The sequence below is a fragment of the Nasonia vitripennis genome, chromosome 1 (genome assembly GCF_009193385.2).
Source record: "Nasonia vitripennis strain AsymCx chromosome 1, Nvit_psr_1.1, whole genome shotgun sequence".
NCBI lineage: Eukaryota > Metazoa > Arthropoda > Insecta > Hymenoptera > Pteromalidae > Nasonia > Nasonia vitripennis.
This window is the reverse complement of record NC_045757.1, coordinates 15,645,495-15,671,895: the sequence shown is the minus strand read 5'-3', so window position 1 is coordinate 15,671,895 and position 26,401 is coordinate 15,645,495. Positions and strand designations below refer to the sequence as shown.

General features: G+C 44.4%; 4 protein-coding genes and 1 long non-coding RNA gene across 7 annotated transcripts; 2 read left to right on the top strand and 3 right to left on the bottom strand.

The window, feature by feature from the left end:
• Positions 1-1,368: 1,368 nt before the first annotated feature.
• On the bottom strand, positions 1,369-9,828 carry LOC116416813. The gene is made up of 3 exons (XR_004227145.1): positions 9,496-9,828; positions 5,932-6,222; positions 1,369-1,465 (listed from the first exon to the last, which is right to left on the bottom strand). It is a non-coding gene; the product is annotated as an uncharacterized LOC116416813 (long non-coding RNA).
• Positions 9,829-12,581: 2,753 nt separating this feature from the next.
• On the top strand, positions 12,582-13,739 carry LOC100119069 (U3 small nucleolar ribonucleoprotein protein IMP4). The gene has a single exon (XM_001603285.6). It carries the CDS (start codon positions 12,754-12,756, stop codon positions 13,690-13,692), a length of 939 nt encoding a protein of 312 aa, XP_001603335.1. The 5' UTR covers positions 12,582-12,753; the 3' UTR covers positions 13,693-13,739.
• Positions 13,740-14,878: 1,139 nt separating this feature from the next.
• Positions 14,879-17,835, top strand: LOC100121528 (HMG box-containing protein 4). Of its 2 annotated transcripts, none has more exons than XM_008212733.4 (5): positions 14,879-15,192; positions 15,648-16,306; positions 16,385-16,460; positions 16,534-16,698; positions 16,777-17,835. In XM_008212733.4, the coding sequence occupies exons 1-5, from the start codon at positions 15,153-15,155 to the stop codon at positions 17,178-17,180; spliced, it is 1,344 nt and encodes a 447-aa protein (XP_008210955.1). In that variant the 5' UTR covers positions 14,879-15,152; the 3' UTR covers positions 17,181-17,835. The 2 variants fall into 2 exon arrangements, with proteins under 2 accessions (XP_008210955.1, XP_016845836.1); XM_016990347.3 differs by having other exon boundaries at positions 15,024-15,192; positions 15,654-16,306.
• On the bottom strand, positions 17,227-23,464 carry LOC100121509 (glycine dehydrogenase (decarboxylating), mitochondrial). Its single transcript, XM_031927027.2, has 12 exons — positions 23,213-23,464; positions 22,779-23,007; positions 22,532-22,610; positions 21,249-21,384; positions 20,766-21,156; positions 19,855-20,375; positions 19,492-19,774; positions 19,007-19,408; positions 18,423-18,737; positions 17,906-18,302; positions 17,690-17,835; positions 17,227-17,620 (listed from the first exon to the last, which is right to left on the bottom strand). The coding sequence occupies exons 2-12, from the start codon at positions 22,983-22,985 to the stop codon at positions 17,507-17,509; spliced, it is 2,991 nt and encodes a 996-aa protein (XP_031782887.1). The 5' UTR covers positions 22,986-23,007; positions 23,213-23,464; the 3' UTR covers positions 17,227-17,506.
• A 456-nt stretch (positions 23,465-23,920) lies between these two features.
• Positions 23,921-26,344, bottom strand: LOC100119036 (ruvB-like helicase 1). 2 transcript variants are annotated; one of them, XM_032601308.1, is made up of 4 exons: positions 26,216-26,344; positions 25,650-25,900; positions 24,755-25,430; positions 23,921-24,674 (listed from the first exon to the last, which is right to left on the bottom strand). In XM_032601308.1, the coding sequence occupies exons 2-4, from the start codon at positions 25,788-25,790 to the stop codon at positions 24,121-24,123; spliced, it is 1,371 nt and encodes a 456-aa protein (XP_032457199.1). In that variant the 5' UTR covers positions 25,791-25,900; positions 26,216-26,344; the 3' UTR covers positions 23,921-24,120. The 2 variants fall into 2 exon arrangements, with proteins under 2 accessions (XP_032457199.1, XP_031783023.1); XM_031927163.1 differs by having other exon boundaries at positions 25,650-26,034; positions 26,216-26,305.
• Between the last annotated feature and the right edge of the window lie 57 nt (positions 26,345-26,401).

The following is a 26,401-nucleotide window of genomic DNA, read 5'->3' as shown; positions in this document are numbered from 1 at the left end:
ATTTTTCGAGGAAGAACGAAAAAAAGAGGCGATCGACCCCTTTCGCTGGCGCATCCATCATCATCGTCGGCACGCGCCGCCGTAATGTCTTTAAATTCTACGGACCGGCCCCTTTTTAAACTCGAACTAGAGAGAGAGAGAGAGAAAGATTTTACGACATCGATTCCCCTTCCGTACATTGTCGAGGCGAGCGCGTGTGCCGGTAGGTAGAGTCTTTTGGTCTCTCCACTGCTGCAACCCTTTTAATGCTGCTCTTTGGCTATTCACGGGTTTATAGAGGTACTCGCGCGCAAGGGCTTCTGTATGGCCTTTGTAATTTTAGGTTGTTGTTATTGTTGCTGTAGTGCGCAGTGTAGCTCTTTTGCTGCGTATGGTGTTGGGGCGGTGATTTAATTGCCCGAATTATACGGCGATCAAATTCATCGTATTATTCGAAGGGCTATTATTTCATAATCGTCTCGGGTAAGAAACAATTTCCTGTAATCTCAAGCAGATTAGTTTCGAGTTTTATAAAAAATAAAAATTTCTCGCATCCTTAATCCTTATTTGGTATACGCAGGATTTAAAGTAAAATATGAGCCTCATCTTTATTCACAGACAGCCAAAAACTCAGCTGCTAAAAAAATCCCACAACAAATCAGCAGCGCACATCTCCCGCTCCCTCCTCCCCCTCGCGCGCAAGCCGGCCATGCGCGCAATCATAATGGCGATACGCGCTACCTCTCGCGCAACCATACACCCAACTCTTTCTCGCATACACTTACCCAATAAAAAGAAGCAGGAGAAGCAGCAGCAGCAGCACACACAGAGGTGAACAGGAAAGAGCAAGAACGGAGCAGCTTTACGAGGCTCTGCCCCCGCGCAAGACGTGCCGCATGATGCACCTCCGGCTCCTCCTAAGCAAAAAGGGGGGCGAGAGAGAGAGAGAGAGAGAGAGAGAGAGAGAGAGAGAGAGAGAGAGAGAGAGAGAGAGAGAGAGCGGGAGCGAAACGAGAAGAATAAGAAAAGGCGAGGAGGCAGAAACGAGCGCGAATTTGCATAAGGCTCGGCTTACGCTCGCTCGCGAGCGCATTCGGCGTAATAGCGCTTCTGCGAAAAGAGCGCCGGCAGAGCGAGAGTATAGAAGTAGGAAAAAAAGAGAACGAGATGCGAGGAGAACACTCGCGGCCCCACCTGCGCGCGAGTACAGAGCAGAGCGTTTCGCCCGATATGGCGGGGTATGATAATAAGAGGTAACCGAGAGCCATTGAGGGATCGTCGTAAGTGCAGCAGACTCGAGCTTCCTTTCTTCATTTTTGAAAAAGGGAATGTTGTACGTAGTTGCGAAGCTTGTATTGCGAATGGTAGTGTATAAAATAGTTGGGGACACTTACGTTTTGTTGGCATGGGTGCTGGCAGCGATGCGACGCAGGTCAATGCTGATGGTGTGTAGATTTTCCTGCTGTTGTCAGGTGATCATTTCTATCTAAAAACATAAGAATAAAAATTAATTTTCTTATTCGTGAAACGTTGGAATTAAATATGAATTATTCTTTGTTTTGTTTTAGTATATTGCGCAGGATTTCTTTCGTTAACGGTTCTCTTAGCTACGAGCCGGGTATTAAGACAGACAATCAGCTAATTAGCTCAGTCATGCATTGTTCTCTCTAATAAGAGAACACGATGACACTGTGCAGACCTCCCGTTAGTATATAGCAAGGACTTGGAGTACAATAAGGGGGCACGAAGTGTGGCGTCGCTGAATTTTGCGTTTTCAGCTTGCAGATTTAGAAACAGAGCGCAGCCAATGTGTTGTTACGAGTGCCTGCAGGGTCTTCTTGCGCAACTTTGTCAAATTTTTCCAAACGCGAACAATTGAAATACTCTCACGCCGAAAAGTGCAAAGAAAAATTCACCGCAATACAAATAAACACGTTTCAAGCCCGCGAGCGGTAAAGCCAAACTGAAATCGAATAATTTTCAAATGATTTACGACGCCTCCTCAAGAGTTTCGCGAGTAAAATCGAGAACTTCGCGAGGGAATATGATTTACGATGCATTGATCTCGCGTATACAGAGCGCACGGCGCGTGATACATTCACATTCGCACAGAGCCATTATATCCACAGCTAGTCCAGATAAATGCAAACATAAACTCTCTCATTGCCTAATAACAGTATTTCTCTCCAGCATGACAATTCCATTTTTCTTTCCGCCTCGACTCTATTATCTCTGTAGAAGCTATACCAACCCAAAGTAGTACACAAGGTGTACACGTATACCTCGCGTTTGGGAATCGCGTGAAAAACGTGATGCACCGGGAATCGCTCGCGGCGCTAACGGATTTATTAGCTGCGAATGTCTTAATCCCAGCCTTTCCATATACAAGACCTTTTTTCTCTCCCTCTCACTCCTCGCGAAGCCTCCTCGATTCTCGGATTACTCCGCGTGTACACTGCAGTGTATACAATGCAACACACCTCCTTCCACCAGCTCATTTGATCCTTTGTTTTGCCTCATTTCAATCGACTCGCCGCAAAAATCAAGATAACTCCGCGGCTTTTATTCTAATGCAGCGCGCACGATAAATCGGCTCCAGCTCTGTGCTCTTATTATTCATGATACCGCGAGAGACTGCCGGCGCTGCTGTCCTTTCTCCCGTGCGCGCGGTACACACACTATATGGCTAGTGCAAGCTGCCGCGGCCGATATCATCGCCAATTTAACGAAAAAAAAATGTGGCTCCGTGTACGTAACGCGTGCGGTTGCCGCTGAAAGATTTATGCGAGCGAGCGAGAGGCCATTTCCAAAAGGGTATTAGATGTCTTCGGCTTCGCGGCCGATAAAGACGTCTTTTGTTTATTTATGCGCGGGCTGTGCGAGCGACGTGATTTACCGCTCACGCAGTGTATTTGCGGCGTACGGGAGTAATGTCGTCTTGGCATGTGGCGTGTCGCGAAAGAGAGAGAGAGAGAGAGAGAGAGAGAGAGAGAGAGAGAGAGAGAGAGAGAGAGAGAAGTGAAATGTTATTCGGGTGGTTGTGTTCTCGAGCGGATTATCGCGGCGGTTATTACTGGTTCGAGGAGATTTTTATTTACGCCGGGGTGGAGATTGGCCAACTGCTTGACAGATAGACCTGACGGGTTGCTCCAGTTAGATAAGAAAATATCCCATTTTAATTCCGAAGCGAAAAATGAAGGAAGAAAAAGTCGCCTCAGTCACCGTCCAGCTCGCCCCCATCCCTCAAGCACAATCTCTCGCCCACGAACCTATCCCTCGTTCTCTCTCTCCCTCCCTCCCTCCCTCCTGGAAATTAGTTTCTCAAACAACGAGCTCTCGCGAATCACCTCAGCAGCTTCGCGGATCCTCCATCTCCTCTGGCCCTCCCTTCCAGTGTAGTCGATGAGAGATCGGCTTTGTCTCGAGCACGCGCGAATGCCATTATCGCCGCGCGAGTAAACCCGCGCGAACCAGGACGAGCGCGAGCGAATGCGGGCGAACTTTAATAATAACTATATACGCGGGAGTCAGTGCGAGCGAGCGAGAGCGAGAGAGAGAGAGAGAGAGAGAGAGAGAGAGAGAGAGAGAGAAGCTCTGCGCAACACCGGAGATGGAAGCCCGAGGTAATTTCCGGAGCCGCGAGATGAGGGAAGGAGCGAGGCGTTTAGCCCGAGACGAGCTTCTTCGAGGCTGTTCGCAGCGCGCGTTATGTGTATCCTGAAGCGGGGTTCTGGCTTATCGAGAGACGAGGGCTTTCGACGAGCGAGTTCAGACGGAGCTGCATGCCAAGTGCAGGCAAGCTCCGGGAATTATATATTTAGATGGCTGGAGGCGCTCTCTATGTGTTTTGGGGGATTGATTCCCCCGGGAGTATTGAATCCTGTATGTGTGTGTTCGGCTTGAGAAATAACTCGTCGGCAGAAAGCTGCGATAACCGATGAGATTCCGCTCGATCGCGTGTACGTATCGCGCAGATTTGAAAAACTTTGTCGGGACGGAATCGACAGCCAGTAGAGCGACTCTGGGACCGGTAAGACCGGCCGAAAATACTTCTCGGTGAACGAGAACCACGCATCGTGTGCCTATACGACTCTGTGGCCGAGAAACCTCCAGAAGCCCTCCATATACTACAGCCATAGCCGACGAGCAGCCACACAGAGGCATCTCGCTCAGGAGAAATAGAAGTAGTATAACTCGCGCAGCGTATTAGCGGGGCGATAAATCCGTCGCGCAGAAGAAGCGGCGGCGGCGGCGGCATCTACTCCTCTCGAGCGCACGAGAGAAAGACGGAGAGAGAGGGAGCGCGTGGAAAGTCATTTCCTCTCTTTCTCTCTCTCTCCCTCTCGGCGCGCCGGGTAATAAAGCCATCTTGCGGAGCAGCAGAAGCAGCAGCAGCAGCCCGCCCTCGCGCGGAGCGAGAGGAGCTCGGATAGCGATCTATACTGCCGCGGCGCGCACCCTTCGCGTTGCTAGGCGACGCAGCTCAACCCCTTCCTCCTACCTCCTCCTCTTACTCCTCCTTACTCTGGGGGAAGAGAGAGAGAGAGAGAGAGAGAGAAGGGTGAGTAGGTATATAGTATACGCTGGCGCTCGCGCGCGCTTCCTCCCTATACACAGAGGCCCAGGAGCAGAGATTGCGAGCCGCGTCTCTTATCTCCGAACAGATATACCCTCCCTCTGCTTTCCTTCTCCCCTCACCAGACGACTCTCTCTCTCTCTCTCTCTCTCACTCTCTGTGCATGCGCCACTGCTATGTATACAGCGAGCTGGTCCTTGCCCGGGATTGACACAGAACCGCGCGCAGCTCGTCCTTTGTGTCTGCTCCGCGCGGCGTAGTAAAATTACAACGCGATGCGAGCGTAAATAGACTCGCGTCTTTTAAAGCTCTAGGCCAACCCGGAAAATCCCGGCGCCTATATACGTGCGCTGCTATAGCTTTGTTCCATCTCGGCGAGAGAAGGGAGAGAGCCAGAGAGAGTAGGAGGAAGAGAAAACCAGAGCGAGCGAACTGATAAGGATTTGATGTATGGCCCAGTGACGTCACTGGTCGAGGGTGTAAGCTCTCGCCCCCGCTTTTCCAGTCTCTCTCTCTCTCTCTCTCTCTCTCTCTCTCTCTCTCTCGCGTTTGTTTTTCCCGCCGCGCAAGGAAAGAAAGAGAGAGAAGGAGAGAGATTACAGAAATCGATATGGGATTGCAAACAAAGGAGAGCGATGAGGGCGGCGACGGGCGCCTGCGCGCGAGCTGAAGATTTTCAGGCCGGACGAGTGTCGTCTTTTTGAGAAGGTGGAAATGGTAATTTATAAGGATCACCGGGGCGTACGGCGTGCGCACCGAGTAACTGATCGTTGCTATTTATACGGGAGTTCCTCTGGTGACGAATGCGTAGAGAAAATAACAATCGAAATTAACTCGCGATAAGCTGGCTAGCATTGCTTTCATATATAATAATAACTCTCAAGATCCGGAAAAAAATTCTATAGAACACCAATCAATCGTAATTCTGACCTCCCCAGCGCCTCTGCAGAGCCGGTTTCATCGCGAAAATAGATATATAGATTGCACGCCGTCGCTTTAGAAGCGGGGCAGAGGGGAAAAGCAAGAAGCGAGAGAGGGATAGTGATTTAGTAAGATGAAAAGCTACTCCCCTGCGTCGGGGTATCGTTATCTAACACGGACAGAGATTGCCTGCCCGACGCCGCTTCGCGCAGTAGCGGCGGCAGAAACCCCAGCGCTACTCGAGGCACCAAGTCATCCGAAAGATCTTTCGACACTTTGCCCTTGCTTCTGCGCATTATACGTATAGACTTCAATTTTCACGGATTATATTCTTTCATACCTTTGCAAAAGAGATCTTTTTTTTTTGTTAAGTTTGATATACTTCAATAAAAATAATCTCAAAGCGCCAACATCATCAAACAAATAAAAAGTACGATCCTGGAGGTGAACCTCACCATCTCGTTATAAGAGTTGAAATAGCCGGTCGGTCCTCCGGTGCACCGGCGGCAGCTGATGGATCGCCTTATAAGCATTACACGCGTACCGACACGCTGCTGCCGCGGGATAATCCGCCTCTAAAATCGCCAACTGCACACACGCGCGACGCTTTATCTGATTTCCTGCGGCCCGTTGCTGCTGCTGCACGCCGAATCGTCACGGGTCCTTTCGGCCGAGTGTGTGGGTGCTGTTGTTGGCTTGTTCGTGTTTGGTACCTCGTTATTTATGCGGCAGTCCGTGCATCGACTCTGAAATCAAGAAAATTGCGCATAAATATTTGTCGCTGTATCAGACACACAAATTACTTTATAATCACAATAATGCAGTTTCAAGCTGCCAGATTGCAGAGAAAAAGCACGTTATGAAGCAGAGTTAAAAGATGAAAGGAATCCAGAAACTTCCAGTCTAAAGATTTGCAGGAAAATCCGTCCGTTCCGTCCCGCGAGAGATGAGCAAGCAAAAAGAAGGAAAAAGGGGCGAAAGAAATCTCTTTTTTTCTCTCTCTCTCTCTCTCTCTCTCTCTCTCTTCTCTACTCCATACATTATAAACACCGCAAGACCAAGAAAGCGAGTAGAGAAGCGCCGAGGAGAAGGCTTTAAAGAAAAAGGAGTGGACACGCGCGCTCCCTCTTCTGCGCAGTTCCACGAAGGGTCGGCTTCTCTCTCACTGGGAGAAAGAAGACTGGCTCTGCGCAGGGGTGACTATATACACACTCCTCTCTCGCGCAGAAACTCGCGACTTTTGAAAGGAGAAAGAGAGAAGCAAAAAGTTCGCTGCCGCGGGCACGTCATTCTTCCCTTCTGGAGGAATTAAATTTTTATGTCTCTCGCTGAGAGTTTGAGCGATAGCGGCTCTCTCTCTCCCTCTCTCTCTCTCTCTCTCTCTCTCTCTCTCTCTCTCTACCTAGCCGCTCGCTCTCGAATAAATTAGAGCGAATGGAGCGAGAAGGAGAATAAAAGAAAAGTCGCTCGAAGCACTTGATTGGCTTGTCCTCCAGCGCAATCTCCCCGAGCTTTACTGCCGGGCTTACACGTGCATTATACCCCAGCGTACTGCACTTTATCGGACCGTATAGCGCGAGGCCGAGGAAGAAAAAAAGGGGAAGAAACGCGGCAGATCGCGCGGCCCGATACGCCGTTAAAAGGAGAGCAGCAGCAGCAGTAGCAGCAGTAGAGAGAGAAATCCGAAGGATCCGCCATCAAAACGCGCTGCCGATCGTAAAACGCCGTCCGTCGCCGCGCGCGTCCTATATAAGCCGGCCTTTTGAGCTAGGAGGAGGCGGGATCGAGAGGAAGAAGCGAGCGAGCGAACGGCACTGGATAGAGAAAAGTCGTAAACCTCGTAATCCCTCGTAAAAACGCGTCTTATCCACGAGCAAGCTCGAGCCTATTTCCCGTAAAACGCCGCGCGTTTATGTCGTCCGAGGCGCTCCGAGCTTTAGGACTCTCTCTCTCTCTCTCTCTCTCTCTCTCTCTCTCTCTCTCTCTCTCTCTCTCTCTCTCTCTCTTTCTCTCGCGCTCTATACGTGTGCGTCTCGAGATATCTCGCGAGAGCTTTCGTGTACTCTGAGACAAATCGTATTTGAGGAGGGAAATCGACATAAAAAAAGAACGGCGCTGGCTGCTGAGTGTTATGTTGCCCTGACTCGATTGTTATACTGTTCAAGGCATTTCCGTCTTACATATCCCGGGAAAATCTATTTGAAAGTATCGAGCTGCTGTGCCGTCGCCTATTTCGTCAGCGAGAGGCGGAGAAAAACAATGACGCCGTGACCGTAATTCAGGTCGAGCTCCTTCTTTCGGGTCACCAGATCAGCAGAGGCACACGAAACTCCGTGTGACAAGAGGAGAGAAGAAAATTACGGGCAGGGCGAATATCAAGGATAAAGTGGAGCTCGAGCATCAGATACATCGACCCCGCTCCCGACTTCTTGTGCACACGCGAAGATTCTACGCTGAAAGAAACGACGACACGTAACGCACCCCCTCTATCCCCAGCGAGAGTTTACCCAGTATAGCCGTATATATGAAGACGCTTCTGCACAAGGGGGTCTCGGAAATGCGAAAACGCGCGTGCGTGCATATCTGATTGGATCTTCCTCCTTGGAACGAGAGCAGAGAAGGGATGCGCGCGTGTGCGTACTCTTAAGCGAAGCTCTACGTGCGTAATAAGACGAGAGGGAGGCGAGCTTCGAGATTCGCTTCGGTTGCGGTTTAACATTCGCGTCTGCGTTAAGATGGTTCTTCCTGCTTGCGAAGCTTGAGATGTACACCTTTTGCTAACAACTTAAATTAGATTTATTCTCAGAAGAGGTAGCGAGGATTCTTGTATAGGAAGCTAGTTGCACAAAAATTTTGCAAGCAATGCAAGGTAATGATGTTGCGTGTTTGCTCAGGCTTCAATCGCTATTTTTTTTTTTTTTTTTTTTACATGGCATTTGGAACTTGAAAGTTCATCGCCTCATCTACGCAAGCCTTCCACGCTGCCCTATCTTGTGTCAACCCCACCCAAGATGCACCTCTCCGATCGACACCCACCCGTCCTATTTCTACTAGATCCGCTTTTACGTTGTCCTCCCATCTACGTCTAGGTCTACCTAGAGGTCGCGTTACCATCGGCCTGCCCTTCATGACACGCGCTGCCGTACGGTCGTCTCCCATTCTCGCTACGTGCCCTGCCCATCCCAATCTGCGCGATTTTATTATTCTGTTAATATTTGGTGACGCGTACAGATTGTGTAACTCATCATTGTGTAGTCTCCTCCATTCGCCGGTTTCCTCATCTTTCTTCGGCCCGTATATTTTTCGCAAGACTTTATTTTCAAATACCCTAAAACGGTTGTCCGCCTGCTTAGTGAGAGCCCACGTTTCGCACCCGTACAGAACCACCGGCAGTATTATTGTCCTGTATATTCTTATTTTAACGTTTTTAGACAACAGCCTCGACTTAAGTAAATTACTCACGGCGTAGAAGCAAGCATTACCCGAATGGAGTCTCTTATTTATTTCGACATTAATCTCGTTTCTATCATTTATGGTCGTACCCAGATACCTGAATTCGCTAACCTTTTCAAAAGTAAAATTCCCAACTCTGAGATCTTCCTCCCCTCTGCAGATGCCTAGCTTATCCACAATCATGTACTGCTTCAATCGCTATTGCAAAGAGAAAATATCCTAATAAGATTGATGCAAATTAGAAAATGGATTGAGTTTTAAAAAGCGCGTTTATCAGCGTTAAAGAGCGTGCGCTCAAACAAGAACATCCATCAAACTTCTAATCCCCCGCTCTGATAACGCCCATTTAAGTCAGCTGGTTTGAATACGCTTGATCCTGCGTATCAAGAATCATTATGCAAATTACTTTTTAACTATCCCGCTATTATACATCAGCGTAAAAAATGAATCCTCACCACTCTTTCGAGCAATTGTAGCTCTCAGTATCAATATCCTCATAATAACAATCTCCTCTCCGCACTATCTAACTCAGTGCACAGGTGTGCATTATACACCTATATACGTACCTTTCCACACAGTGAGTCGAAGACTCGACCCTTATCGCAGCCGATCGTTCGAGGGTTGCGCGCATCACGAGAGCGAGACCTTCTGCGGGCTCACGAAGAAGCAGCAGCAGCCGCGCCCGGACGGGAGAAGATGAAGGCTGCTTTGTGTTAAGAAGGATATCGCTTAGTAGAAATCACTGCTGGTTGGGTGGCGCGCGCTATGCAGCCGCAACTCGGCTATACGGGCTCCTGCGCGCTACCGGGAACTTGCCGACTTCATTAAAATGTAGACCCCATCAACAGGACTCATTGTTTCTCGTTTTGGGTTTGAGCTGCGCTCCTTTTCTCGGCTGTGGCATGCTGAGAGAATAGAAGAAAATAATTGCATTATTTCTTGTGCATTCCTTCTTTGAAGGTATTCTTAAGATCATTAAGTGTTTTTTTTCTTACCAACTAATAACTAGAACGCGAACAATAGGCCACTTCGGTCAATGACACGGGAGTATACAAAAATGTCCCACTCCTCGACCCGCAAAAATACAAAATAAGCGTTGAACGCTGCTCGCGCATAAATCACGAGAATTGAGCGAAAGAGTCGACCGCAACGAGAAGGAGGAGAAGGACCACTCACGTCGTACGAGGAAGCTTCTGTGCATACACGGGGCCGGCTTCAACGATTTTTGCTCGAGCGTGTAATTGAGCCTGTCTCGTGTGCTTTGCGCACCGCGTTAAATGACTTACGAGGCACCGCCGATGTACGAAGACTGACCACTCTAGAATTGACGGTGTTTGTTCAATCCGGCGGAAATTGCTGATTTTTGTATAACATAAGATTGCAAAGAAAAAAAACTTCGAAAATTCAAACTCGACTCACGCGAAATATAATAAATGTAACACGAAAAAGAGTTAAAAGAACGGCAATAGTCACATCAAATAAAAGAACTCACCATTGTGTCGATCGATCCGTCCTTCAACCTCTTATTTTTATCCCCACTCGAGACGCCAGGCGTTTTACGGACGATCTGGACCCCACACTCGTCTTGAACTCTCATAAATTTCCAAACGCGGAAAAGAGACTATGCACGTGTCCTATACGATCCCGCATATTCCGTGAAGACGTAGCTCTCTACGCGCTAAGTGCGCGCGAACAAGCGGAGCTCTTCATCGTGCCGTCAACAAAGCGTGCAGTAGGCAGCAGGAGGCTTTTTTTCTTATTCTCCTTTTGTCGGCTCATCGTTGTTGTCCTCTTTTTAGAAGATCACGGCACACGGCTGCAGTCGATGATTTACGAGGTTATAGCGCTGGAAAAATTACGAGACGTTTATTACGATTTCAAAGGAGTGCAATGTATACAGTATATTTTGGAGCAGATGCGTATTATTTGAGTGTTCTTTACCAACGGATTGTATGAGTATAAATTAATTCGTTATAATAAACTTTAAAAACGAACGAGTGGAAACGATTAAAAAAAGTGAAAGGATGCTTCGTAAATTAAATTTTTTTCGAATTGAAATTAAATTTAAAAACTCGACTTTTCACGAGCTAACGTTCCAATATTGTTTCCGACTGGATGCACTCACACATTTCCCGTCTAGCGCGATACGCGGCTTATATCCGCTCATGCATCATAATCTTGCGCGTAGCAGTACTAAACTAGCCGCATCAGGCTCTCCTTAATGACGTCCCTCCTGCGTAAATTGTTTATGCAAAAGAGAAAAGAGCCTCCGCGCTCGTGTATTCATACGCTGCTTCGAGGCAGCCGCGAGAGAAAACGGAGCAGAGCAGAGAGCAGCTTGAATAAATTTTCTGGCCGAAAACACCCTGACGCATGATTCCGGACTGCAGCTCTCACTCTCTTTCTCTCTCGTAATTTGGAATTTTGATACAGCACACGCAGTCTGACAGACAAGGCGGCGGCCTGTTTAATAATTTATAAGCGCGTACAGTCGCTTCTCTCTCTCTCTCTCTCTATATATATATATATATATATATATATATATATATATACCGCGCGCGCGCGCGCGGAGAGGCAAAGTAGCCGCTGGGACGGCATCAGCGAAGAGGAGACGGCGAGGAAGAGAAGAGCATCGGACGTGAGAAAAAATAAGTCTGGCGCTGGATGCAATTAGTGCAGCGGCTGCAGACTATATACGCACGAGGAAGTGCAGCCAACGCATCGAGAGGGAGACGTTAATCTGATTATGCGCGTGTGCGTGAATATATGCGTGTACGTATGTACACTGCGTGTGAATTGATCCACGGTATTGCTACCAAATCTGACCGTCACAAAAAACCACATGGCCATAGTCAACAAAGGAGGAGTTTTCATGTAGCTGTCATAGCGACAGTCGTGGCGACAGTAATAATACCGTGGATCAATTCACGCGCAGTGTACATACGAGGGAAAAATATTTGCTGCTCTGCTCCTACTTTATTTGCGCGTAATACAGGTCTTCCGTGATTATTGCCGTAGCGGCTAGACGTCTCGTATTATATTATACCTTTCGCCCACGCCTTTTCAACTTTATGTATATGGTGAATTACTTCCAGGTGTAGTCTGGGGCAACGTAAGAGTCTGGCTGGGATCTTTCCAATTATCTATTCGCTCCGGAGATTTCCTCGTTCTACCTCTACTGCGGCGCCAGAGTACGTGGAGCGCAATCAATTATGGATTGCGAAAGATATTCTCCCATGAATTAGCGCAAGATAGCTCTCTTGGATCATTGTTGTTGCTCCTGCTTTTAATTCGGGGTCGTTTGTCAGCTTTGTTTTCTCCTGTTCATGCGGCGAGTTCGTTTACTGTGGAAAAAATAAAGACGGATAGAAAAAGTATCTTTTAAAAGTATATTTTGTTAGTTTTTACCAAAAGCTAATATTTTTTTGTCTAAAAAAAGATTGTTATCTTCCACTTCTAATGCAAATTATTACGTATTTTTCTCACAAAAACATTAAAGTATTCTCAAGCCTAATAAATAAATTATTTTAATTTGACAACTATAGCCCATCTAGTGGAGACTTCAATAAGTTCTTCGTGCTCAAAGTTATCAACAGACCAGAAACCGAGTAAGTATTTCTACCGCACCAACAGGCCTCTGTTTTACCGATTTGGCTGACATGCGGGCTCAGGCAGTGCGGCGCACGTGTGTATCGCTAACACAAACATAACCTCTTGAAAGCGTCTCAAATGTGCGTTGACAACAGTAAAACAATACAACTTTTTGAACATTTAGACGTTACGTAGTGTAGTTTTTTGTAAATTGTTTAAACAAAACTCAAAAAATGTTACGAAGGCAGGCTCGACTAAGGAGAGAATACCTCTACAGAAAGAATATACAAGATAAGCAGAAAACTATCCAGGAAAAGAAGGACAAAATCAAGAGGAGTCTTGAAGAAAATATACCTATTCATCCAGATCTGAGAAAAGATGCCTTGCATCTTCAACGAAAAGCAGAATGGGAAGATGCAGGTCCAGAACTTGCGGTCGCCCAGGGAACAGAAATGGGCGGTGCATGTGGAACTAACGAAGATGATGAATACAGATGGGCTGGTGTAGAAGACCCTAAGATCGTCATCACAACATCTAGAGATCCTAGTTCAAGGCTGAAAATGTTTGTCAAAGAATTACGACTTATATTTCCCAACTCGCAGAGAATGAATCGTGGTAACTATGAGATGAAGCAACTTATACATGCCTGTAGAGCCAACGACGTTACAGACTTTATCATCGTCCACGAGCACAGAGGAGTACCAGACTCTCTTGTCATTTGTCATCTTCCTTATGGACCCACAGCTTATTTTACTATGTCAGACGTCATTATGAGGCATGACATTCCTGACATTGGTACAATGTCCGAACAGTATCCTCATCTGGTCTTTCACAATTTCAAAACCAAGATTGGTTTGCGTGCGATGAGCATTTTGAAATATTTGTTCCCAGTACCTAAGGAAGACAGTAAGAGAGTTATCACGTTTGCTAATCACGATGATTATATTTCGTTCCGACACCATACATATAAGAAAGTCAATGGGCGTGACATTGAACTGTCGGAAGTTGGACCAAGGTTTCAATTGAAACTCTACGAGATAAAACTAGGAACGCTAGATGCAGCAGCTGCTGCAGATACAGAATGGGCTCTTAGACCTTACATGAACACCAGTCATAAGAGAAGGTTTTTCTCTGATGATGACGGATGGCAACAAGAAGATGATATAGAATAATTAGTTGTAAATACGTTTATTGAATAAATTTATAATTTGAATAAAAATTCTTGCCTTCTCTCAAAATCTTATGCCCCAAAACCATGTCCGTAAAATTTTTAATAAAATGTCTATTCTTTGTCTTTTAACGCGATAAATCCGAAAGAAAGCCATTTCCGAAAAAAAAGTTCTTCGAATCTAACCACGAAACGCGAATTTACCTTTAAACTTCGTATATACACATCAACATGAGTAGTTACTTAATAATTAATTATTTCAATCGTCAATAACAAGAAAAAACATGATAAAAATCTCTAGGCGAAATGTCTGTGCTTTGTCTTTTAACGCAAGAAGTCCGAAAGAAAACTATTCTGTATGAGTCGATACCCAGTTGTGCGATTTTGCGAGAAATTTTTCTTCAAATCAACTATGAAACGCGAATTGAGATATAAACTTTGTGTACACTATCAACAATTAGTAGCTACTTAATAATTAACTCTTTTAACCATCAATAACAAGAAAAAACATGATAAAAACCTCTGGTCGCTCTTTACGGCTCAAGGGCTTTTTCAACTCTAAATCCTCGAACGTCGGATTCCTCCGCTTTTTCGAGCCGACCTCTCTCGTATCCAAGACATCGATGCACAATGCACTTCTAATAGTCTTCATCTTTCGATAAAATACCGGAATAAACTATAATTGCAGCCGAAGCGACAATATTTTTCTCGGAAATGTCAGCGAAATGCCGAAATCGAAAGAGCCGTTTAACCGGAAGTTAGTCATCTTGGCGTCGAACAAAGAACTAAAACTCAGTTTTTCGTTTTTGCTGATACACGTCATATTTCCATGAAAATTTTGTAAAAATCAAACAATTACCTACATTTTAATGACAAACAGCGACATTTCAAGGCTCAATGAAGAAAATCGCGATTTCCGAGAAAGCTGCTCAACTGCCTAATGCCGTAGCACCAAACCGGAAGTGACCCCGGTATTTCGCGCGGCTGGTAAATCGAACGTTTTGCACAAAAGTTTATTGTCGAAGTCGTTAAATTAAACAAAATAATGCACGAAAACACTGAAAATTTTTTTAAATCTTTAATTTTATTAATACGACAAATGCAAAATTGTCCAGAACCGCACAAAGCTAATACAGCAAAAATGTCTAATTCGCCAAAACCGATGCACTTGTTTAGCGATGCAACAATCTTCAAAATAGTGCAACCGAACAATCTCACAGTTTGGAAACAAAATCTATTACTCTCTACGCCCGGGAAATTTCGGCGCAGATAAAAAGCGATTTTCCGTCGAAATGTAAGTATCTATTTTAAAGGAGGGGGCGCTTCCCGACCCAAGGCCCAAGCGTTTCGTAAAGCCACTAAACGAGGCAAGCACGTCGCGACCATCAGTGCTTCGCCGGATGATTGTTCGTTACAATAGTTGTAAAAACCAATGATTTGTATATAGGAATCATCCAGGCTATAATGGATTACTTCGCGACGCCGAAGAGTCAGAAGACCGACGGTGAGGATATTTGCTTGTTGGCTTGTCGAATGATTTACCTAGCTAGGTTATGTTTTGAAAAATTTGCACTTGTTATGCAGTAAGACTTTTTTTGTTTACACTATTTGTTTTGGATTTTTTTTGGTTGATCGTTGTTGAATTTTCATTTTACGCTTTTAATATTTTTTTATTACATTCAATTAATTGCCCTTGTTATGATGTAATAATATGTAATGTAGTTGTAACAGAGTGGAGCATTACAGCTTTGCAAATGCATTTTGGAAAAGTTGTCAAATTTAAAATTGGCAAAGTTGAGTTGAAAAATTGTATTGAATTTGCATTATAGCACACCTGATCAGATCAGTATTGAATTAGTGAGTGAATAAGTGCATGTCAAACCATACTTAGCTTAGAATTGCAAAGTAAATTGGACCTTACTCCTTTCTTGGCAAGATGCAGTCTTTTGAATATTACAGATCTAGAGGTCACTGGAATTTCACGAAGTGGCAGAGTACGCAAGAAATCCTCAAAGCTGGTTGATTTTGAATCTCCAGATGATTTCACAGAACACAAATTAAAGAGGCAAAAGGCACTTCAACAGGCTCATGCTCAACAGCTCCTGGAGAAGTATGAACAGCAGCTTCAGCAGAAGTCACAAAATGCCAATTCCGTGCAGCAGAGGAATTCTTCACCGCAGACAAACTCAGTGCATCATACCAATTCCATTCATCAAACGAATTCAGTACATCAGACAAATGCCTTTCAACAGAGAAAAAAGCCTGTGCAACCTGTGGTTCATTTCAAACAAGAGATTAAAGAAGAGTCACATGAGTCAGAAAGTGAAGAGGACTCGTCCGATTCAGATTCTGGGAGTGCTAATGGAATTGGCAACGATGATAATTCCAGTTCAGAATCATCCAGTGAAGATGAAGTTGACCCTCTGATGTTGGATGGAACTGAGAAAGAAATTGAAACTACTGGGTTCACAAAATTGGAGCCACCTGAGCAAACAGATATGCCATCTCAAGCAGCCAAAAGCAGCTTATATATGCTAGAAAAGTATAAAAAGAAGTTGGTGATAAAAGATGGCAAAGTCATTAATAAAACTACAAAGACTCAACGAAAAGACAAAGGGGTAAAGTCAATTTTTCTTTAGATATTAAATTGAAATTATTATACCAACCATAATTGAAATAAACGTTTTTGATTTCAGAAAACTAGATTTACAGCTTACATGTTATGGGCCAAAGAAGCAAGACAACAAGTAGTAGATCATCATCCAAATTTGGGTTGGTTGATCAATCATTTTTACTGCTCATTAATAAATTGCAGGTATCTCAATTAAAGGTTTCTTTATTTTAGATTTTGCACAAATATCAAAACGTTTAGGAGAAATGTGGGCTTTAGTACCAAATCAGGAAAAATATAATTGGAGAAAACGTGCGAAGCGTCTCGCATTGAATCCTTCAATATCGTCAAAAGATAATAAAATGCCACCACCTTCACGGAAATTTATTAACAAAATCGGTAAATTAAATTAATTTTTAAACAAACTAATTTAAATATTTTCGATGGTAACCATCGTTTATATATTTTGTTGAACAGGCAGTAGAGATAGTACGTCACCTCAAAAAACTATACAACTTGGAACTCCGACTGTAGGAAATAAAGTACCTGTATCACCTCCTTCGAACAAGGTAGGAAAAGATTTGTACAATGACTCCTTCACTGGAACGGGAATGTATAAAGTTACCGGAACACAGCCAATCGACGTTGCGGCTCATTTAACACTACTTGGCGAGAGTCTAACTATCATAGGAAAAAGACTTAAGGAACATGAAGGCCAGATAACAGTTTCGGGTAGTCTACCCCTACTCTTAGATTCTTTGCTTTGTGCTCTTGGCCCATTACTCTGTCTCACACAACAAATACCTGAAATGAATGGAGCCAATCCAGAGAACCTAACTTCCATTCTCGAGAATGTAGCATACATTATGCCAGGTCTGTAAATTACAGAAGTAGTATAGACGTATATAATCATAAATAAGAGTAAGATTTTTATTTTGTATTCCTTTATTTAATGAACTTTTTATAAAAACAACTCTGAGGATGAACTTTTGTTTTTTACTGAAGATGAGTTGATGAATCAATTGATTATATTGTAAGATAAATTGAGAACAATAAAAAAATTCCTATTCTAAGTACAATCCTTAGGAATAATATGTACAAACTTTGCTCAAATCGTGATTTTTCCTTTCTTAATACGTTTTAGATGTGGCAATGTAAAGCGCAGCTAGAACTTATCAATAAATTACTATGTACATTTAATTAAAATTTACTGCTGTTGAGGTAAAATCGGTGGACAGGTACAGAAGAGGTTTTTGTCGCCGTAGATGTCGTCTATTCTGCCGACGGTCGGCCACATCTTCGAGCTTCCCTTTACGAAAGGCTAAAATAATGTCTATTAAATGCTTGGTTCTCTTAAATAATTCAATTTAAATGTGAAAAAAATGCTTACCGCTGGGAAAGCAGCAACTTCTCTGGAATAAGGCCTGTCCCACTTGTCGCTAATGACTTGTTCCTGCGTGTGCGGTGCCATTTTCAGGGGATTAATACTGGCATCTGACCTTCCTTCTTCGATGTCCCTGATTTCCTGCCTTATAGCTGGAACAAAATTAAAAATTTTAAACCCACTTCTCCCAACAATACAGATAGCAAACAATCTCCAACTTACAAATAAGAGCATCGCAGAACCGATCAAGTTCGACCTTATCCTCGGACTCGGTCGGCTCGATCATGAGAGTACCAGCGACGGGCCAGCTCATGGTGGGCGAGTGGAAACCGTAATCCATGAGTCTCTTGGCTATGTCGACGGCCTCGATGTTGGCGGTTTTCTTGAAGTCGCGGAGATCGATGATGAACTCGTGCGCCACCAAGCCTGTTGTACCCTTGTAGAGGGTCTTGTAGTGATTCTCCAGACGCTTGCTCATGTAATTGGCGTTGAGGATGGCGACCTGGGTAGCCTTGCGAAGTCCCCGGGGTCCCATCATCTTGATATAGGCCCAGGAGATGGGGAGAATTGCCGAGGAACCATAGGGAGCTGCCGATACGGCGCCCAGTCCTTGATTAACCTGTTGAAACAAAGGTGTGTGTTTACTTTATTCCGGGACTTTGTGTAGTAATACAATACAAACGTAAGATAATTGATTATAAATTGAAAAAAAGATTTGCATTTCTTTTTGTTACGTTACCTTGACTTCACCAGTGGCTGGATCGATAACTGGATGGCTGGGCAGGAACGGAGCTAGATGTTTCTTGACACCGATGGGGCCCATACCGGGGCCACCACCTCCGTGAGGTATGCAGAAGGTCTTGTGAAGGTTAAGGTGAGAAACGTCACTGCCGTAGTCTCCGGGCCTGCAGAGACCAACCTGGGCGTTCATGTTCGCACCGTCCAGGTAGACCTGACCACCGACTTGGTGCACGAGTTCGCACACATCGCTGATCGTCTCTTCGAAGACGCCATTTGTTGAAGGATAGGTGATCATCAAGCATGAGAGGTTGTGCTAAAATTTATCGATAGCATAAAAACGTATTATATTGTTAATTCTGTCTTTAACTGTTATTTATCAGTTGCATAGTTCACGAAAAAAATACTCTTTTTACGCTCGGATTTCAAGGTAGATTATTGTGTGCAATCTTAATCTCTTGCATAAAGCAGAAAAAACAGCATCGTTTGAAGACAATGGACTTCATAATCGATTCATAATCACGCAAAAAAGTTTTTTCCACGCTTTGCAGCTTGATTCATCAAACAATTACAAGTAGTGCATACCTTGAACTTTTCTGTCATGGCCTTAAGATGCTCAATATCAACGGATCCGTCCTTTCTCACGTTGATCGGTTCGACCTTCATACCGGCCATCTGTGCGGATGCAGGATTGGTACCGTGAGCCGAGATGGGAATCAGACAAACCTGCCTGTCTTTGTTACCCTGGGACTCGTGGTAGCATTGGATAGCCCTGAGTCCGGCGTATTCGCCTTGAGCTCCGCTGTTTGGTTGGAAACTGATGCTGTCGTAACCAGTGATCTCGCACAGATCGCGTTCCAGCTCTAGGAACATCTGCTGATAGCCCTTGGACTGCTCCAGTGGGACGAACGGGTGAATGTCTGTGAAGCCCTTGAAACTGCAGGGCATCATCTCTGTCGTCGAGTTGAGTTTCATGGTGCAGGAGCCCTGTATTGATCGATCATTATCGTCCCTGTCTTTCCGAGTTTTCTCATCAATATCAGTAATATCAGTATTCGATTGGAACTTACCAGAGGAATCATACTGTGCACGAGCGAGATATCCTTGTTCTCCAAGGACTTCATGTACCTGACGATCCTCGTCTCGGAGTGGAAAGAATTGAAGACTGGATGTTCCAAGTACGCGGAAGTACGATGGAACGGCGAAGCGCTCAGGTCCTTACCTTCGATCAAACCGCTGTCCAAGACCTTCTCGATCGTCGTGTCGGTGGAGAACACTCTGAACAGGTCGTTTACGTCTTCAGGCTTTGTTGTCTCGTCCAGAGACAGGCCTACAGTATCATCCTGATTGTACCTGCCCAACAATCATCCGAAATATTTACTCGACATTCCAATATTTATCTTTTCGCACGTATTAAATCATTTTAAACTTACCTCAAGTTGATCTTGGCAGCCTCAGCATTCTTCCGCACGACCTCCACGAGCACCTTGGGCTTAACCGTCAATGTATCGAAGTACCACTCGTTCGCAACCTGATGACCATCGGCCTTCAGTCCCTCGGCCAAACCCACCGTCAACCTATGCACTCTCATGGCAATGTCCTTGATACCCTTCGGCCCGTGGTAGACCGCGTACATGGCCGACATGTTCGCCAGTAGCGCCTGAGCCGTGCAGATGTTGCTCGTGGCCTTGTCCCTTCTGATGTGCTGTTCTCTAGTCTGGAGAGCCAGACGGTAGGCCTCGCGGTCGTCGGCATCGCGCGTGACTCCGATCATGCGACCGGGCATGAGACGCACGAGCTTCTGGCGACAGGCGAAGAAACCGGCGTGAGGTCCGCCGTAGCCTAGAGGGACACCGAAACGCTGACTAGTGCCTATGCAGATGTCCACGTCGAACTCGCCCGGGGGCTTTGTCACGGCGAGGGAGAGGAGGTCTGTAGCTGCTACTACCAGAGTCTGTAAGACAAAAATGTAGTTATGGTAATTATAAAAGAAGCTTGGACAAGCGCAAATTTAAAGTTTAAGTGAACATAATGATACACTGTTTCATCCTCGGAGGAAATTGATTATCGTGAAAAATGACAGTAGTGCTTAATTCTTCGTCGTTTCAATAACGTTAGCTCCGATTGCGCCAAGTAAATAAACGATTAAGCACTGCCAATGACCGAAACGTCGTTAACGGTCTCTGTTATCGCGCGCGAAATTCTACATCTATCCGTCCGAGAGAAACAACGCGTCGATTTCAAAATCCCGATAAGCTAAAACTATAGCACAATCCAGCACAGTACTAGACCAAGGTCACGCTCCGATACACAGAAAAAAGCCTTATCTCGCCAAGACACTTACGCCGTCGGCATGTGCCTTCTTTACGACGCCCGAGAAGTCCTGGATCGTGCCCGTGGTGTCAGGATACTGTATCAATATCCCAGCGATGTCCTTTCCACTGGTGTCGACCTTGAAGATATCGCCGATCTCGAGTTCGAGCCCGAGGGACGTCGCTCTGGTCGCGATGACGCTGACGGTCTGCGGGTGCACCTTGTCCGAAACGAAGATGCGCTTGCGCTTGTTGTAGCGGTGAGCCAAACCGAGAGCTTCGGCAGCTGCGGTACCTTCGTCGAGGAGCGAGGCGTTCGCCACCTCCAGACCAGTGAAGTCGCAAATCATCGTCTGGTAGTTCAGCAGGGACTCGAGTCGGCCCTGAGCGATTTCCGGCTGGTAGGGCGTGTACTGCGTCGTCCTGCATTCAAATCAACGACTCGTATATGTATATTTATAGTTTAAATTTAAACGATTTATCGTAAAAATTCAAGAAAAAAAATGTAATGTTACCATCCGGGATTTTCGAAAATATTCCTCATGATGGTGTGGGGAATGCAGCAGTTGTAGTATCCCATGCCGATGAAGCTGCGCCATATCTGATTCTTATCGGCGATTTCGCTGATCCGCTTGATCAAGTCGAACTCGGCTGTGGAAAACGTGCGGAGAGAAAGGCTCGATAAACAATCAGCATAAAAAAATTGTTTGCGTTGGGAAACCGGTTTACTTTGCGGGGGATCGTTGGGCAAGTGCGTCGGATAATCATCGTCGGCGTCGTCGTCGTCATCGTCGTTGTAAAAATAGGATACACGAGTTTGTTTTACGCGCGTGCTTAGCACATCGCGTGAGGAGCGACTCGGTTTCGGAAAACGACGACTGGGTGATCTAATGACCTCCGATAAGGGGAGAAAAAAATTATACAATTTATCGGGCTTAGTGTCTTCATCGGTGTGTAGCTTTCTGCTGTGCTGCTATGACTCGCTGCTATAGGAAATATGTTTTCTGACATATTTATTTTTATCTCTTCTATTTTTAATGCTATTTTCAACATACCCCGAATGCGCGTAATCTATAAGATATTTGTGATAAGCTTCGTTTCATTGCTAAACTTAGTGTAACTTCGACCAAGAGTCGAAAAAAAGTTTAAGAAGTAAAAAACGTACGAGATATACCTTATAAGACGATGAAAGGATTTCATAACTGTTATCAATGACGTTGTAAAAAGCGATTTTGACATTGCTTCATTGAATTCTGACAATAGTAGGTTACCGTGCTAAAAAATTCAAGCCCCGACCTTCGGCCAATTGTTGACAATAATCGATTGTTTCTCAAATGTCAAGTAGCTAACGCTTGACCTGATACTGTTTTCCTCATTTTCATGTTAGAAAGTCCGAATCTACTGCACAACCTAATCTACGATATACACAATTTTTCACAAAACTTTCCTCGCACAATCCACCGCATTATTATAGAGACAAAATCCAATGCTCCGGCGGATCCCTAATACCGACTCTTCGGGGGTCGCCAAATTTTTACCGAAAGTATCTGACCCCCCGCGAGATATACTCAACGGGTTATCGCTGCACCTACACCGAAACCTCTCGTGACTGCGGTCACGTTTGTGCTGTCAGCTGCGCTTATCGTTCTCTCATTGAATGTATTATATAGTTTATACTTGTAAGCTCGTCATTTTTCTTCGAAGAGGGAGAGATATTACGAGAGAGACCCATGGAATATTTTACATGACGTGCATGTGCGCTCGGAAAAATTTCGATCAAGATCGTCGATATACTTACTCACTGGCTTCTCGATAGCCAACTCCTTGTTGTAGAGGATTTTCGCTGGCACTGCCTTGGCCGTCAGCTCTTCCAGGCACTGAAATGGAAATTTTAGTCTAATTAATTTTCTTTTAATAAGATTAAATTACTATAGACTATTGTAATTTAATTTTGTATTCATAAAATCGCACGTGTTGCAAATTATAACTGCGACAGATGGTAATTGTTATTATTCTAATTATTGATTGGAATATATTTTGTTTACCTTGATCCCGAGGGTCTTGAGCATTTCCGCCTGCTCATGTTCTCTGGGACCGATGTGCCTCGTCTGAAATTCTTCTCTAGGTGGAAAAGCCTCCTCGAATTTGGAGCACCTCGCGACTGACAGTTGTACTCCTCGCGCGTGTCTCTTCGGCCCCTCGCGCACCAGCAGCAGCCTCGAACATCGGGAGAGTCTCAACGTCGACTGCATCCTTTGTATAAGTATTACGTCTCTGGTGAAAAATTATAAAATTAATTTTTATCACAGCTCGGTTTGGTCGACAAAATATAAAAGCAACTACTCTATTTTAAATTAATGAATTCGAAAATAAAAGCGAAAAAAGTAATGTCAAGCGAAGTGTTTTAAATTTCAGAATTGAAATCTAACTTTTATATACAAACACTTATATCACTGCGTTCCATTGATAGATCACTTACTTGATCCTATATACAGTTCACTCCCAAAATCGTCTCACAACAATCGGCTTACAATCGCACTACTTATTAACAAGAGCAGCAACAGCAGCAGCAACGGGAAGAGCGTGAGCAAATCGCGCAGGGGGTAGCGAGCATATTCCGCGGTTCTTTCCGCTCTTGGTTACTTACAAAGCGCAACTGGAGCCTCGGCAATGTGCTCCCAGATATTTTATAGAGCTCCACGTGCTCCCGCGCGCACTATCGCCGATGTCACAACTCGCCGATTACGCCGCGCTACAATATTATAACGCGTGAACTTCTTAACCCTCCTATATACACTTGCGCGCGTCGGCATGAGCTTAAGCCGCAGAGCGACTGGTATATTCCTGAGAGAAGCGGTGTAGTTTGTTTTGAGGCTCTTGCCGCGCGCTTGGGAAAGTTTTGAGCCGCGATGGCTGCGTTGCGCAAAATTTAGTAATTGTTTGTAAGTCTCTCGGACTTCTCTAGCGCTGTGCGACTTTTCCACTTTGAGATATAAAAGATATAATGTTCGTGTAGACGATTAAAAACAAGATTTGTATTTTGCAACAGAAATTAATAGCAAAGTTCGAGCGGAGTAACGGAGTTATATTAATGACGTTCGTATTCGTATACGGGACAAAGTATATTCCTACGGATACATTAGGTAACGTTGCGAGTGAACAACTGTGACGAAAAAAAAAACAAGACTTGTATGTTCAGAAAAGGAATGTTATTCTTCAAGACTTACATTTCTACGAGTCTGGATTGAACTTACTTGAGAAAAATATATATGCTAGGACGTAGATCTTACAGTCATACGAAACTCGTGCAGCAGATTTTTCAAACGCTTTTATTATAAAATTTCATTTCTTAACTTAACTCTTAAAAGTTACTTAATCGAACAACTACTATTCCATAAATCTGTCCTTTTGTTGCGACAGAATCTTCGCCGAAGATTTAGCATCGAGGAACAGGCTCTTCACTTCCTCGATGTCCTCCTTCAGTATACTCGTTCTTCCGTTGATTTTGCCTGTAAGCGAAGCCGGTGTCAGCAGCTGCACGACATATCTGAGCGTCGTTTGTGTTCCCAACTCGCTGAGCAGCGTGAGAGCCTCGTCCTCCAATTGTAAACCTTCTGTGGTCGCCCTCAGTTTGATAATTTGCTCGATTTCGGGCCTGGAGTATGGAAGTGTCTTGATGATGAGCAGCCTGTCGAGAAGATCCAGAGGTATACCATGAGACGAGACGATATCCTGCGTGCCACGGATCACGCATTTTCCTCTGTTGGTCGCGAAGATAACGATAGGAGCGATGGCAGTTTCCAGAGCGCGGTGGAGGTAGGTGAAGGTCTCGATGTCGAGCATATGGACTTCATCGATGAATAGGACACCTGGGACCAACTCGGCTATACCCTGATCTATGTATTTATTTACTACTTTGTTGATTTCCTTCCTTAACTTATCTGGAAATAAAAAGTAGTACAGTGAGTAAGGATATATGGATAATATTTCATGCATGTATCAACTATGAATTTTGATGTACCTGTAATTTCAGTTTTCTTTGGCTTCATTAGTTGACCCATCATGGACATAATGTCTTGCCCTCCCTGAGGTTTAGCATTAGCCACATCCAAGTCATGCAATGTGACATCCTGGATTACCTCCTTCTTCTTGTGAACATCACCTTTGGGCAGAGGCACATACTCTTCAGCTTCCAAGTCAAACTCTGTAGCATAGTTGTCGCTCCTGCCTTGCCTCTTTACAGCTCCACTGTTTGCTTCGATGTAAATGACATCGCCAACTTCAACTTTTTCTTTCTGAAGGGATTCATAGATCAAAGGGTCCAGTTTCAGCTGCTTGGTCCCCTTTGCAGTCTTTAGGCCAATTACAACATGTGAAACTGTTTTGCCGTAGCCTCCCATTGGATTTTCTGTTTCCACAGGTGACAATTCTGTGACCTCTCCTTCATACACCTCTTTCGTTTCTTTGATTCTGAGACCAATTGCTCTGCGAAAATTTTCCATCAGCACCTCCGTCTTTTTTATTTCAGAACTGTACACCTCTGAACCAACCATGGGACAGAACGGCACCTTGTTGCCTAGTTCCTGAGCTATAGCTAAAGCTATAGCAGTTTTTCCTGTCCCTGGAGGTCCAGCAAACAATATTGCTCGGCCAGACATCTTCTTTGTTCTGATCATGTCAACGACGATTCCTGCAGCCTAAGTAAAGAAATATAAGTATGATTACGTTGCGATACAAAATTATGTAAGTATAATACAATTTTATCAAATTATTAAAAACTATCATTAAAAAATAGAGTTATTTCGTTACAGAAATAAATAAAAATAATAAAAGATGTGAAAATTTCTGTTCTAGAAATCAAAAAACCAAGGATAAAAACAAATATCATAATATTGAAAGGCAAAAACAATCTTAACCTCTCTGGCCTTTTCCTGACCGACGAGGCCGGCGGCGAATTGTATAGCCATGCCGTTCTCGTCAAGTCCCAGACCTTTTATGTGAGTGTGCACGGAAATTCGCTGAGTTTTTGCAGTGCTCTTGACTTCCTCGATCTTCATGTTGGAATATTTTACACTACGCAGAAAGCGTGACAACTTGTTTGGTTGATAATCGGATATGGCGCCTTGCCGCCAGTTGCACGCGTGCTTGGAAACGCGCGAGTGTCCCCCTATATACGTATACTAATACTATATATATATATATATATGCGCCTGGCGTCAGGGGAAGATTGGGAGACCAAACTCCGTTTTTCCGAAATAGCTCCTTTTTCCTGTAAACTTTTTATCGGCGGGAAACTCGTACCTTGAATAAATTTCAATGAAGCTGTCAGAAGTCAAAATTGAAATCTACTAGACAGACATTTATTTTATCAGTTTTTTGTAGCTTATTACAATGGACAAACTACTACTACATGTAGTAAATTTCTTTAAAAAAAATAATCTGATAACAATATTTAAATGTATACACATATTAAAATACTTACATGAGAACAACTTTTTTTTCAAACTAGACTTAATTATACAAATACATGTGAAACACCTATAAAAATATTATTTGTTTTCCATGATTTTACATCTTATAAGTATTTGGCATCAGATCATATTCAAATGCAATATCGATCCAACCAAATCTCGCGTTGCCATAGTTACTATTATTTCGGAGCGAATAT